The sequence below is a fragment of the Podarcis muralis genome, chromosome 8 (genome assembly GCF_964188315.1).
Source record: "Podarcis muralis chromosome 8, rPodMur119.hap1.1, whole genome shotgun sequence".
NCBI lineage: Eukaryota > Metazoa > Chordata > Lepidosauria > Squamata > Lacertidae > Podarcis > Podarcis muralis.
This window is the reverse complement of record NC_135662.1, coordinates 45845471-45860871: the sequence shown is the minus strand read 5'-3', so window position 1 is coordinate 45860871 and position 15401 is coordinate 45845471. Positions and strand designations below refer to the sequence as shown.

At 40.8% G+C, this 15401-nt stretch overlaps 1 protein-coding gene across 15 annotated transcripts in view; it reads left to right on the top strand.

Annotated features, from left to right (window-relative positions):
• GREB1L (GREB1 like retinoic acid receptor coactivator) overlaps nt 1-15401 on the top strand; it is a 168091-nt gene that overhangs the window by 95511 nt on the left and 57179 nt on the right. For 9 of the 15 annotated variants that reach the window (XM_028737207.2, XM_028737218.2, XM_028737210.2 and 6 more), the window contains 3 exons: nt 4111-4287; nt 7616-7792; nt 9700-9837. In XM_028737207.2, coding sequence (XP_028593040.2) covers nt 4111-4287; nt 7616-7792; nt 9700-9837 — 492 coding nt within the window. The remainder of the gene's footprint in view (nt 1-4110; nt 4288-7615; nt 7793-9699; nt 9838-15401) is intronic. The other 6 variants (XM_028737219.2, XM_028737215.2, XM_028737216.2 and 3 more) reach the window with 2 other exon arrangements.

Genomic DNA, 15401 nt, shown 5'->3' with positions numbered 1-15401 from the left:
ATTTTGCATTTAGGGGAAAGGGGGAGGGGCAATTTTTTCAGATAATAATTTATAATTATAATTATTATTTATTTATACCCCACCCATCTGGCTGAGCTTCCGCAGCCACTCTGGGTGGCCCCCAATTGAGTGCCAAAAACAATACAGCATTAAACATTAAAAACTTCCCTTCAGGTGTCTTAGATTAAATAATTTGTGAAACAGAAAGGAAAGGTGGTTGTGTTGATCCGTAAGGAAAAAATCCATGTACAGGCCTAATAAAGATAGATAGCCTAGCCATAGTTTTACACACAATTTGAGATTACTCTTGTTAAACTGTGGGGGGTGTTGATTCAGTTGCTCTTGGGGCAACTCCATCTGCATTTCTTTAGAAGAAAATGTAAGATTTTTCTTACTTCAGAGAAGTAGATTTGCATTCCTTAATGATTTCTTGCTTTGAGCTAACACTGACATTCCTGGTCCAAAATGCTATTGTCTTTGCTGAGACAATACCAGAAGTGCAAACAAACTCTGAGTACTTAAGGAAAATAACAATGAACTCTGCGTTAAAACAACCACCACTAATGGTTTGTGTCAGCTAAAATGGAACAGGTTGCCTAGCTTCAGAACTGTTCAAATGTTAACTGTTAAGAATATCATTAAATGCTGTAACTCTTATATTCTTGGGAGTTCAGAGGCCAAGTTTAAGCTTCAGCTGTAGATACAAAATAAACAGCAGCTCACATATATTTAATCTTTAATTTCTAGTTATATAAATATATGTGAGCTGGTCTGGGAACTTTTTATTGACTGCAGAGCAGAGTAAGAATGCTTTGAGTAAAGTAATAAATATATTTGTTGTATTTTTCTCTATCCTTAGATAAAGTAAATCTACCAATGGGGATAAATTTATAGCTTCTTCTGACCAGGAAGACCAGAGGCTGTTTTTCAGCTGTTTCTACCTTCTAACAGGGTAGCAAACAGCTACCCTTTAGTTGTTACTGGACTACAGCACCCATAATCCCTGATCATTAGCTTTTCTGGTTAGAGCATGGCAATGAAAATCTAGTATTAGTAGAGCTTACACAAGTAAACATATATTACTATTCTTTCCTAAATGGAGAATAGTAACTGGCTGACTGACCGAACCCAAAGGGTGCTCATCAATGGTTCCTCTTCATCCTGGAGAAGAGTGACTAGTGGGGTGCCACAGGGTTCTGTCTTGGGCCCGGTCTTATTCAACATCTTTATCAACGACTTGGATGATGGACTCAAGGGCATCCTGATCAAATTTGCAGATGACACCAAACTGGGAGGGGTGGCTAACACCCCAGAGGACAGGATCACACTTCAAAACGACCTTGACAGATTAGAGAACTGGGCCAAAACAAACAAGATGAACTTTAACAGGGAGAAATGTAAAGTATTGCACTTGGGCAAAAAAAATGAGAGGCACAAATACAAGATGGGGGACACCTGGCTTGAGAGCAGTACATGTGAAAAGGATCTAGGAGTCTTGGTTGACCACAAACTTGACATGAGCCAACAGTGTGACGCGGCAGCTAAAAAAGCCAATGCAATTCTGGGCTGCATCAATAGGAGTATAGCATCTAGATCAAGGGAAGTAATAGTGCCACTGTATTCTGCTCTGGTCAGACCTCACCTGGAGTACTGTGTCCAGTTCTGGGCACCACAGTTCAAGAAGGACACTGACAAACTGGAACGTGTCCAGAGGAGGGCAACCAAAATGGTCAAAGGCCTGGAAACGATGCCTTATGAGGAACGGCTAAGGGAGCTGGGCATGTTTAGCCTGGAGAAGAGGAGGTTAAGGGGTGATATGATAGCCATGTTCAAATATCTAAAAGGATGTCACATAGAGGAGGGAGAAAGGTTGTTTTCTGCTGCTCCAGAGAAGCGGACACGGAGCAATGGATCCAAACTACAAGAAAGAAGATTCCACCTAAACATTAGGAAGAACTTCCTGACAGTAAGAGCTGTTCGACAGTGGAATTTGCTGCCAAGGAGTGTGGTGGAGTCTCCTTCTTTGGAGGTCTTTAAGCAGAGGCTTGACAACCATATGTCAGGAGTGCTCTGATGGTGTTTCCTGCTTGGCAGGGGGTTGGACTCGATGGCCCTTGTGGTCTCTTCCAACTCTATGATTCTATGATTCTAAGAAATTGTTGGCAAGGATGCGTTTTTGGGGCTTTTTAAACTACAAAATTAACAATACTTAACTGTTGTAGATGTAATAGAATAGAATCAACATTTTAAAATCAGGTTGTTGTTGTTGTTATTTCTTACCTACTTACCTACTCTTCATCCAGGATAAGCTACAACAATTTAAGGATACAATATTAAAATCAGGTAAAACTACAATCAACAAAATAGTGTATATCCTAAAAAATCTCAGGAGACAAAGTCCAAGGTAAAGAGGGAACATCTTCAGCATAGGCCAAAAAATGCATAATGAAGGTGTCAGATGCACATCCGTGGGGAGGAGAGATATTCCACAGATTAGGGCCTTGGTCATACACAACCCTGAACTTCTGAGAGCCGTGGAACTAGGAGCAGCTCTCCGCACCCCTACTGCTGATCATAATAGCCAAGAGAGTCTTTTGTGCTGATAAAAGCTTCTTGCAGACAGGTTCAGGGAGCCTTTGTTCAAATAAAGGTAAAGGTAAAGGTACCCCTGCCCGTATGGGCCAGTCTTGACAGACTCTAGGGTTGTGCGCCCATCTCACTATAGAGGCCGGGGGCCAGCGCTGTCCGGAGACACTTCCAGGTCACGTGGCCAGCGTGACAAGCTGCATCTGGCGAGCCAGAGCCGCACACGGAAACGCCGTTTACCTTCCCGCTAGTAAGCGGTCCCTATTTATCTACTTGCACCCGGGAGTGCTTTCAAACTGCTAGGTTGGCAGGCGCTGGGACCGAGCAACGGGAGCACACCCCGCCGCGGGGATTCAAACCGCCGACCTTTCGATCGGCAAGCCCTAGGCGCTGAGGCTTTTACCCACAGCGCCACCCGCGTCCCTTTTTGTTCAAATACTATGCTTAAAATTCACTCAAACCAGATGGATTTAGTAATGTCAAATGCAATACAGTATTTGAACTTTCAAGAGTTAATACTCATTCAGGCACACCCACATACCGTGGAATAATGATGATAGCAAATAAGACATCAAAGCTGCTTGCTTATCACTTGTGGTATTTGTTTCCCTTATCAGTCATCTCTGGGTAATTCTGGCCATGGCCATGCTCTTTATATAACTGCAGCAGTAATCACTACTGGTGTAAGTCCCAGCAAGAACGCTGAGACAGTATCTTCAATAACAGCTGTCAAAGATAACTCTGAATGTGTGCATAACTTTATTTAACTTTAGATATTTATATCCCAACTCATCGCAAAACTTTGAGGCAACTTACAATATATAAAAACATAAGAGAATTAAATATAAACAACACTATAGTCAGTTTGATTCCCTCCTCCGGAAAAATGGATTTTAAAAAATCGTGTCCTTCGGAAAGATGATAGTTGCAAATAATAAATATTCAGGATTGTAACCCCAATTTATGGGAAATAAAAACCTGGGGAAATATTTCGATATCGCTAAAATTTCCAGTAGAAATATTGGTTTAAAAGGCAAAACAAGTCTGCTTCATTGCCAGTAGCGATCATCCTACAATTCAGTGGGTCAGACTGAATTGTAAAGGGAGAGAGAAAGGGGCCTGTACTCTTTCTTTGCACCTGCCTTGCCTTCCTCTGAGACACACTGAGAAAACCTCAGTGTTACGGTAATTTATCAACAGGTTTTTCACAGAAATGTGGAATAAAATTTAATAGCACAAATATTACTGTATTTCATGGTAGTTGCTTAACACACAAACCACTATCTTCTGTCACAGGTCTACATTTGTTTCATAAATTACTAATTTGTCTAGTGCCCTTTGTCCATAGACTTTAGAGGGCTTGGTGAAATATTGAACCAGGGCAGGCAATTGTTTCATGAGATCTTTTGCATGGAGGGCGTGGCAGTATTAGGCTTAGTTGTTCTCCTTAGTTGCTCTGAGTAAGTGGAACAAGACGACAGTAAATCACTTGTAGATATTTCATGATGTATTCTTTCTTTTCAGGTTTTTGTCAAGCAGGCAAAGATTTGAGGTTAGTTTCGCTGTGTATGGAACAGATCGATATCCCAGCAGGATTCCTGTTAGTAGGAGCCAAGTCTCCAAACCTTCCTGAGCACATTCTAGTCTGTGCTGTTGACAAGAGGTTTTTGCCAGATGACCAGGGAAAAAATGCACTTTTAGGTAAAAGGTTTTCATTAATTATTCTTCATGTTTTATGATAAATGTATAATTGACCAAAGGTTTGGGTTAATGGTAGGCTAGGCCAATTCAGTACATGGATTTCTCACCGGAATATGCAGACATTCGTTTTTAAAGCTTTTTCTAAACAAAGCATGAATCCAGTTTTTTCAATTTTAATATCATTAAAGCAAGGGTGGGGAGCCTCTATCCAGATGTCATTAGACCCTAGCCAGCATGGCCAATGGTCAGGTATGGTGAGAGTTGTAGTCCACCAACATCTGGAAGATAAGAGGTTTCTTACACTTCTGTAAGATTTCCCAAATCCTCAAAATATCCTGCAGTCCTGTACCTACTTAACCTGGTTTTAAGCCCATGGAAATCAGTGGGACTGACTTTTGAGCACACATGTAAAAGATTGCCCTGATTGTTTCTCATACTTGCCACAGAAGTCCATGCCCCATTATGTGCAGCCCATTGTCTGTTGACCAGAGGTTTAAATAACCACTTTCTGCTTAATAGGGGCAGCAAGCAATTGCCCCAGATGAGTGTTTCAGCTCTTGGGTGGAGTTTCTCTAGGCTAGGATCAGGTTTATCAACTGCGGATAGGGGTGATTCAGTAGAGTCTATTTGTGACAGGAATGTAGAAGCCGAGATAGTCCAAGGCCAGAGACAGGAATTTGGTTTGCTGGACACAGAGGGAAGACAAGGGCTCTGGAGTCTGGAACACGCTGGACAAGTATTTTGACCCCTGGGAAAGATGATGCCTGGATCATAACATAGGAGCTCCAGGTCTTCATGACATGTTGTTCAGACTGGGACATCAGTTATACAGAGAAGAATTGCATGTTGTTGGAATCTGGGTGGTGGTGGTGCCCACTTTTTGCTGACTCAGAAACCACCAGCTTCTAATTTTTTACACCAGGGGTGAGGAAATATCTCTCCAGATATTGTTGGACTGTAGCTCCCCACAAGGTGCCTGCTTCAAACCATGGTTTATGAGGCTGGTTTGTTTAAATAAACCATACAAATATTAACCACAGATCGGGGTTCAGATAACATGCTAGACTGAGTTTAGTGGAAATCAGAAGCAAATACCCTTGAGCGCCTTCTCAAAGCTGCAGTGGAGAAGGAGAGAGTTGAGGAACCTGCAACACTAAGGTTGGCTGCCTGAACACAACAATTGTTTTTGTTGTTGGAAAGATTCACTGATGTATGCACAACCGTTGTATTTTCTATGTAATGTGTGGAGCCTTCTTCAGCTCCTGTCTTAGCAGCATGCCCATTTGCTCTTCTTGCTAGATGGCACTTCTCTCAGAAGATGGAGTGGCAAGAAAGCTATGCAAATACTTGAAATAAACAAAGAAATTAAAAAATTGTCCAGTAGCACCTTAGAGACCAACTAAGTTTGTTCTGGATATAAGCTTTCGTGTGCATGCAATTTTTTAATTTTTTAAATTTATTTCGACTGTGTCAGACCAACATGGCTACCACCTGAATGCAAATACTTGTTTGCATACTCAGTTTGCCTTCCACAGATTTCCAGATTGCCTTCCACAGATTTGCATATACCCTTTGCATCCTACATGCATTTTAAGCTGTCACTTGAGTTTCTCCCCTCACCAGCATCTTGAGGTTTTATTAAAACATGTAAAGACAAATTCCACATGTGTGGCCTGTCCCATTTTCAGAACTACATTCTTGGTTCCCCCTACATCAGCTTGTCTGGGGGTGGTTTGGAAATCCTACAGCCCTAAATTCCATCCTATCTGTGCCTTGGCTTGCTCTGAGCTGGAGTGCTGGCTGTTCTTATAAGGCACTCCATGTCCAGTCATTTTGAGGAATGGAGGCAAGAAATTGGCTGTTTCCAGAGTTTTCTTACATTTCATATGCACCAAGCTTCAATTTTCTATATTGAAACCCACAATGAATGTGTGAGCTGGTTTGGCAATGTTTTCCAAGTACCCTTGCATAAATTATAAATATTACTTCTTGAATAGCTTATAGATAACAGGGCTGAGCAATTCATCGGACCCTTCTGATTGGGCTGTGGGGTTTTAGAAATTTTCTGCTTAATTCAACAAAAAGTGAATTTCTAGTCATTACAGAAGAATTAGGTTTAACATGGTAGTGGTCAAATTCCCAAGGACTGGATGCAAGCAAGGATGAAAGAGTATCCCCACACAAATGTGGTTCACGATTTCAAGTTCTGAACCAAATTTTTCTACATCTGGGAGCATAATAATGCAATATTTTCAAATAATAATACTGCTGAGTACATTAGTTGTGGTCATTGTAGCTTGCCTTCTGTCAGATTCAAGAAATAAAAAATGAACTGTTGATTAGGCAGCTAAAACAACCCTAGCTGAGTCCCTAGCTCATGGCTCATGTGTTGTGTGGGTCCTGCTGTTGAACACGTTGTCTAAACGCAGATTATAATCACCAGGGGACTATGTTTAGGAGATGGCTTTGTTACACCTCACTAGCCGATTGTCATTTGCCTTCTGTCGTCATGCAAAGTCCTCTTTGAAATCAGTAGGAAATCTACAATGGGTCAAGGATAATATATAGCCCTAACTTTATCCAGTAGAGCCCAATTAAAGATGTAATTTAGGCCACCTTGCGAAACTAGTTTGACCTTATGACCTTTCTTCCCAAGTCTTTTATGTTTAGAAGAGATTACAGTACTCTTTGGAGTGCTGAGCTTTCAACTTCTGTTTCAATGGTACTAAGTGCCTTGCCTCAAATATTTACTTATTTATGTCCTGTCAGAACCCCCTGTAAAAGGGAAAAGTCTGCTGTGAAAACATTACTTCTTACATCAGGGAATTCTGTGGACTGGAGAATATTGATTTCTCTCTTCCATCCACTGTCACTACTTTAAATCCTTTTTCCACACAAAATAAATCCAAGGGAAACCAAGGCAGCATTAACAGAAAACTTGAGACGAACATTGGGTTCTGGGTAGAAAATATGATCTTTGCATTCTAAAGCTGGCAAAGAAATATTGTTTTGTGGAAGGACACCGAGGATCTTAATAGAACTATCTGCTCCTCCTAATACTGTAGGGTTGATCTTCTAGAATGTACAAGAACAGGTGGAATCAAGGCTGGTGATACCTGGGGAGTAATGATGAAGTTAGATGTCTCTCTTATCTTTTGTTTGTTGTTCAAGTTATTTGTGTGCAACTGGGAATATATTTGTTTCCAAGCAGGAATCTGGTGCATACAGTTAGTAGAAGCAAAATGAAGAGTTGGGATTGAATTGTTTTACTTCACAGAATATATTGGGAAGGATTTGATCTGTATTTTCTCTCCCCACTGCTCCTCAGGTTTTTCTGGGAACTGTATAGGCTGTGGAGAAAGAGGATTTCGATATTTCACTGAATTTTCCAACCACATTAACTTGAAGCTCACCACTCAGCCAAAGAAGCAGAAGCACTTAAAGTACTACCTAGTAAGGAGCTCCCAAGGTGTGCTGTCAAAGGGACCTTTAATATGCTGGAAAGGTAACAAGCATCCTGTTAGATACATACCCTTTATTTTGGTTTAGAGAACTTTAAATGTAGCTTGACTAAATAGTAAGTTGCTGAACCCCCCCCCCCCCTTTTAAGGGAAGGTTCCTATCATGATACTAAACAAATTCACACTTAACATTTCTGGGTGAAGACCCAGAAACATAATAAGATGCCCTGAAAGTTCGCTATCCCTGCATGATTGTTTGCATACGTCCATGAACAACTGCTGCAGAAATATTCAGAACAATTGATGACAATGTAGTAAGTGAAAGTATTTGATAGACTAGTTCAATATTTCCTAACCTGGTATGATCCAGATGTTTTGGAATGCAATTTCTATCACTCCCAGCCAGCATAGTCAATGGAGATCTAACATCCAGAACGTATGAAGGGCACCAAAGTTGAGGAAGACTGAGCTACAACTTCAGCTCAGGTTAGAGTTTAGAGCTCAGTTTAAAGGAAGTGGAGCATCATGTTAACAACAACAATACGTTTTCTGATACCTGTTCATAAATATTTATTATGTTTTTATCTCACCCTTCCAACAAAGCATTCAGAGCAGCTAACATGGTTTCCTTTCTTTATTCTCACAACAACCCTGTGTGGTAGGTTAGGCTGAGAGAGAGTAGTCACATTGAAATGGTTTACTGTGATGTTCACATGCTGGAACAATGTTCTTCCTGGGCTCACATACTCCACGCGATCAGGACGAGAACTTTTGCAGCATCTGCTCTCAGTTTCCTTTAATCTCAGTTTGTGTGTGTGTGTTGTCTAGACAAGAGTTCATGATAAACCGCAGTCTGATAGACACAATAAACTGATTGAGATTAAAGGAAGCTGAAATTAGATGCTGCCAATGTCCTCCTCCGAGCTGCGTGGGAGGAGAGAAGGAACCTGGGCTCATTCTAGCTCATTCGTGTTATGCCAAACCATGTTTTAGTGTCATGTGCGACACAGTTGGTGTGTGCCTGAGACCATTCCTTGTACTTCATGGCTGCCTATAGTTAGGTTTTAAGACCCAGGCCCTCCCCATTTGCTGTTTAACACTCTTTTCAACAACACACACTGGCCTTCACTAAACGAACAATACGAGCTTTGTGAAAACTGCGGAAATCAAAAATTTGGTCAATGTTAATAGAAAGATCAGCTTCAGCACAAAGAGCCTGAAGTCAAATAATGTGTTTCAAGAACATTTGACAGTGACGGGCATAGATGGACCTATGCCAGAATTTAAACTTTTTCATTTTGCTTTGTGATTGCCTGAGAGATGAGATCAGAGAGAACAAGCACCCTGGGCTAATATTAGCCAGTCCTCTGGATGTTTACAAAAGGCTTCCAATTAGCCAGCCATGCAGTGGAATTTCCTAGTTGTCATAATATTCCTGGTCGTGTGCAATTGCACTTAGTGTTGCTACTCCCTCACCTTCCTGCTCTGTCCCCACATGTGGCTTTCAAAAAGCCTTGAGTCTATAACTCTGTGCTTTATTGCATTGCTTCCCCGGTGCAACATCCTAGGTGTTTTTCTGCACACAAGTAAAACACTGGTTTTGCAGATATGCATAAGCCCTTTCTTTTGTTGCTATACATTTTTTTTTTAAATTAATTTTGACTTGCATAATATACCATGGAATGGTGGTGTTATTTGGTTTGGTCTTGAGCTCTCTTTGTGTGAAGATGTTCTCTCTCTTAAATCACTCTTGAGTTTCCCTAACAAAGCAGAAGGCTCATATTTGCTGCACGGAATTTAACAGCCCTTTTCTGACAAAATTCCAAGTGTTGCTTTTGAATGAATTTTTATATCTGGCATTTCCAAAATGTTTAAAAAGATTTGTTGATGTTTTCAAACTTCCTTTTTTTTGCTGAATTGTGAAACCTGGCTGCCTTAATATGTATTGTAGCTACTTCACTTGCAGAATGTAGAAGCAGGCCATCTTCTTCTGCTAGCCATTCTGCTAAACCTAGTTCTTCAGCGTCTCCATCTGTGACCCCTGAGAGTGGAACAGCTAATGGATACAAGCCAGGGTTCACTCAGACAGGTAAACACTATTGAGTTAATTGTATCCTAGAGCTGACACTTGATGAAGCAGTGACTGTGTTGTCTGTTATGACTCACATCATATGGCTTGGGGTTTGCCGGAAGCCAAAGGCACGATCCATCCAAGTGTGAGGAGTCTTCAGCACACAACGCATCTCACTGTGGCTTGTGCAGAAGACCTTCTAATGCCCCCCTGAAATGAATCAAGGTTGTGCTTGGGAGATTCCAGCTTATGTGTTTCTCATGCCAAAGACAGATCAACTGGGAAGAAATGTTTTTCCAGCATTTAAATGGTCCATCGTTTAGGTAACACTTCAGTTAGGATCTCAATGAATAGCTGTTTGGATGAAAACTCTTGTTTTATTTTTGGTTATGTTGTGTTTGATAAATTCATAGGCTCCTTTAAATTGCCACTGGTGTCTTAAAGGATGTAAGTTGCAGGCTCTGTTTGGATGACAATCTGATGCTTCATAAACTGTTTTATAATGTTACGAATGAGCATTGGAGTTGAGTACTTACCCTCCTGGCCTGTCTTTCCATGCTCCTGTCATGTGCTGGTTAACCAGCATTCAGCCTCTAATCTTAAGCCTCTGGTTGTATTAAACTCTAGTTTAATAAAAGCCAGGATCTTTGCACCAAAGTTGACATGCAGTGTGGGGCGAAAGAGACAGGATGAAGAAGGTGTGTCTGAGTCCAGCGTCTCATAAAAAATAGTATATGTAGCCTCAGTTATCCTAAAAAGACCACATATAGCCAATGCAGATAATTCATTTAACTTTGGTTAAAAGACTGAGAGCAGGCCAAGGGGTCACACACATCATTCCCCCTTTCCATTATTGAGCTCAAATTTTACCCACCTGCTTTAATGGTATTTAAGTGACTGCAACTGTTAGCCATGGTTAAGAGTTCTTTTGCACAGGCTCATATTTTTAAATGGCATGCTTCAATAAATTAAATATAAATGTATATATTTTTTTGGTACCTATAGTTCAACATTAAGTGGTAGAATAGAGTTGGTATGTTCTATTGAATTGTCTGAAGTCTATGTAGAATTTATATAAGCTCTGAAGGTAAATTGAATTCTTCATTGGCCAAAATCCTGATGAAGAGGGGGCGTTTTTAATCACTGGAAAGTTTGTTTTCTCCTACTACACCATATGTCTTTGCCAAATAGGAGTTCTGGGACCACATGGCAGGAAACCAACCTGGTTCCCTCCAGATGTTTGGAACTACAACTCCCATCAGTCCCAGCCTGCTGACCTGGGAAGACTGGTTTGGGCCAATGACAACACTGGCCATAAAGGTTTACATTGTAACTGTGCCTGTATCTAACAAAAAGATCAGAAACCAAGACAGTTGTACCTTGGTTTTCAAACAGCTTAGTTCCTGAACATTTTGGCTTCCAAATGTCACAAGCCTGGAAGTGACTGTTCCGGTTTGCGAACTATTTTTGGAAGCCGAACATCTGACGGGCTTCCGCAGCTTCCTGCAGCCAATCAGAAGCCGCAATTTGGTTTTCAAAAGTTTTGGAAGTCAAACAGACTTCCGGAACGGATTCGGTTCGACTTCCGAGGTACAACTGTACTTCATTTGTTCTCCAGTGATGTCAACAATAAAAAAATACTGGGTTTCAAGAGTCTGTATTTCAACACACTTAAAGCAATGTAAATCATTCTTACATTGCGTTTGAAACTTCTAGACCAGATTATTAAGGCTACAGCCCTGTCCACACTTTTCTGGGAACAAGACCCATTGATTTCAGTGGGAATTATTTCTGGGTGACTCTACTGTAAGAAGCCCCAAACCCAATGCAAAGAAAGTTTTCTCTGTGTTTTGTGTATGAGAGAAGAGAGAGCAGGGGGAAGAGAGAGAGAAATATTGGCTTTGAGGTTTCTTGGCATAGAAATATGTAGTCATAGGAGAAGCTATTCTACCTAGAACAGAGGTGGCCAACTCCCAAGAGACTTGCGGTCTACTCACAGAGTTAACAACTGGCAGTGAACTACCCCCTTTTTGGGGGGATTCAAGTCAAAGTTGTTCAGCTTTTTTTAGGGAGGAGGAAAGCCCCGTTTTTTTGCGGTTCCGGCAGAAGTTGGTGAGATTTGGGGGGGGGGAGGAAAGCCTATTTTTTAGGGGTTCAGGTCAAACTTGTTGAGCTTTTTTTGGGGGAGCCAGTGATCTACCAGTAATCTACCACAGACGTCCAGTGATCTACCAGTAGATCACGATCTACCTGTTGGACGTGCTTGACCTAGAATAATGAGTAATCTTATTACACCTGCCAAGTCAATAAACGTACCTTCTATGCTCTTCTTTTGCCTTATCAGCTCTTCATGATTTTCATTTGGTTTGTTCTTCCAGATCACTGTTTGTTTGTCAGGTCATAGCTGTCAAACCCTTTTTACCTCCTGCCAGAGTTATAATCTTTAAATGAAGACACTTATCACGTTACCTTCATCAATAAATACAAATGCCACCTAATATAATAAAAATGCAAGTTTTATTATATACACCAATCCTGAGGAGCCATGGCTTTTGATAAGATATGAGATTTATATTTGTTTATTTAGAACATTTGTATGCTGATTTTCTCCCCAGTAAGCCACAGAAGGCAGCTAACAATAACTCGTTAAAATACCATTAAATCAATCGCAGAAATGAAACTGAAGGAAACAGACAGGAAAATGTTATCTCACAGTACAATACTGGGGAAAAAAAACAAGCTACAGCACATTTAAAAACAATTCAACCCACTTTTACCAGCATGCCAGTCAGATCAAAGCTTCACCAAAAGCAGACCAGAAGAATAAGAAAGTTAAGTGACAAATGTTTGAGTTGTCTTTGCCTGGTGCCTAAAAGAGAATTTAACAATGTCTCAGGCCAGTTCCTTGTCATGCAAAAGAATGGAGTGCAGAAACAAAAAAGGCCACTTGGAGGGTGACTAGTTCATAGATTCCATGTGCTGAAATCGATTCCCTTTTTCAGGTGCATTCTACTATGCTCATTGTAGACAAGCCCAATGGGATTGGGAAATACACAAGATGAGTCTGTTAGGAAGGAGGAGGAGCTGGAGTACACAGAATACCACTTTGCAACTTTCATTGTTGATAGTAATATATAGCTGGCTGGTGGGAATTGTTGTCCAAAACATCTGAAGGGAACCAGGTTGGCAAATGATTCTATATGTAGGATGTATAAGAAGACAAGGCTCCTGTTCCTCCAACAGCTGGGGATTTCTGGAGGTGCAAATTGTCATGCAGGGGTAAGAAAACTGTTCCTGTTGCCTCTTCTACATAACTATAAAGTGCACAGGAGTCCTATGAAAACATCCGGTCCCTGAATCTGGATACGTTACTCATGTTTTCAAATGAAAAGCGCCATTTTCTTTTGGGGTCCTCACACCCAGTGCTTGTGCATCAGTGTGTGTGTTAGGGTTGTTTTTCTAACCAACTTCTAAGCATTGTATATTTTTAACATTGTAGTTCTTATTTATTTATTTTTATCACATATATGTTAACGCTCCTAAAATTTACTAAATGCGGAAATTGAGAACAAGGCGGCCTCTGCCCAAAGGCTTGCACTCTAAAACGCATAGCAGAAAAGGAAATAGGGCAGGGCAGGGAAGTGAAAAATAAGATGAGAGCTTCTGTTCTAGAAATGCTGCGCATTGGGCTTTATGGTTACACATAATTCCTGTTGTGTTTCTTTGTAGGTACAGAGTTAAGACTGTTGCCTGAATATAACTAACCCACAGAGATTATTGTTGTCGTTTTAATCACTTTCTCTATATAAGTCTGTACAGTATATGAAAAAATATGACCACTGGTTTGCCTTATATTGCAGCTTCTAGCTACCTTGGTGACTGGAACCATGATATGTAGATCTTTGTCATGCTGCTGTTAGTTTTTCCAAGCAGAATGGGATATATCCAGCCCATCAAGCCCCCATACTAGCCCACAATTGAGTGATTCTGGAAGATATGGTAGTGCAAGAGGGTGCTCTTCCAGATTTCTTTGCCATGCTTCCCTGCACTGATCGTTCTCAAAAAGCATCAGTGTTTTATAGCGCAGTCAGGCTTTTGGCAAATGATATTAAATTCCTGTGTTTATTCCTCACAGTCATTATTCCAGCTGGCAAACAGCCCCCTTCTACCTCTCTTCCCCTCCCCAGCACTGCACTGGTTGTTCTCAGAGTGTTGTGTTATCTCTGAGGTATTTAATTTCTGCCTTCTACTTTTTCTCAGTGGTTATTTTCACTGGGGCTGATGTAGGCTGAAACAAACAAGCCCTGTTTACTTTCTTCATCTGCACACTGAAATCCAGCATGCATTGTTTTCAAGGAAAAGTCCACTCCAATTAAATGCATGTTGTGTAATCTGTTTTGCTTCTGTTAATTATGGGGAGGCGATGGTCGTAATTATCCAGGGCTTTCCATGTGGAAATCATGATTAGACTGAATCATTTTGTTGCTTATGGCTTATGAGTCTGACAAGGACTCAGGGGACTGGAGAAGAATTATGGGCTATCACCGTGAAATGGGAGCATGTCTCTCTTTTTTTTTAAAAAAAGATATTTATTAAGATTTTCCACAATACAACAAAATAAAAAAAGTAAAAAAAAGTTAAAAACACATAAAGTTTACAGTCCTTATTTTCAATAACATATTTCCCTGACTTCCCCACACCTCCCCTTCTTGTATTCCAGTTCAAATTGTTAGTTCAACAAGTTCTTGTCCCCAATTTTTAACCTTATTATATTTAATTCATTTTAGTTAACCAATTTTAACTTATAAACATCAATATTTATGCGTCAGTGTTCATTCTTAAAACCCTTTTCTAAGTTCGACCCAGATTCCCTTCCACAAATTCCCCAATTTTTATACTAATAACAAAACCAAATAAAAAGAAGCAAAATATAATTGGAAATGGGAGCATGTCTCAGTTTACCTGCTGTTAATGGGGCACCCTTCTGAATGATAACTAAGCATTATTGAGCTCATCACTTACTTTAAAAGGAGAAAATGGGGCAACAGGATATTGCCTGAGGTGCTTTATATCCACATGGGGCAGTATGAAACTGCTTGGTGCAGGGGGTTCCTACACTTTGGGTGCCTATGGTAGCCAACAAAACAGTAGTGGACACCAGGATTTTTCACCAGTGAAGGAGTCCTGATATCAACTAATGCACCTCTAAAATTGATCATGAAGTCAGGGGTGGCTCTCTGGGTTGGAGACTGTTCCTACAGTGACACTACACCTTGGAAATGAAGCCTGCCTAGGTGTGAAATCATCCTCACACAGTTGTGCTGCAACTTAGGCTTCCCAAGTGCCTCCAGATCTAGTGCAACTGTGGGAAGATCCCTCGCAAGTTCCTAGGTTGAAAGGATGGGTGTGTTTATCATATTTGCCAGAAGGTGGTAGACCCCTCTCCATGGCCAGCATAATTGTGGACCCTAACTTGGAGCTTTCCCAGTCCCCCAGAACCAACTTCGTGATTCTGAGCTTGATGACCCAAGACATCCCCTACAGCAGTGGGACAGCAGCAACCACTAGTAATCTGGTGCGTG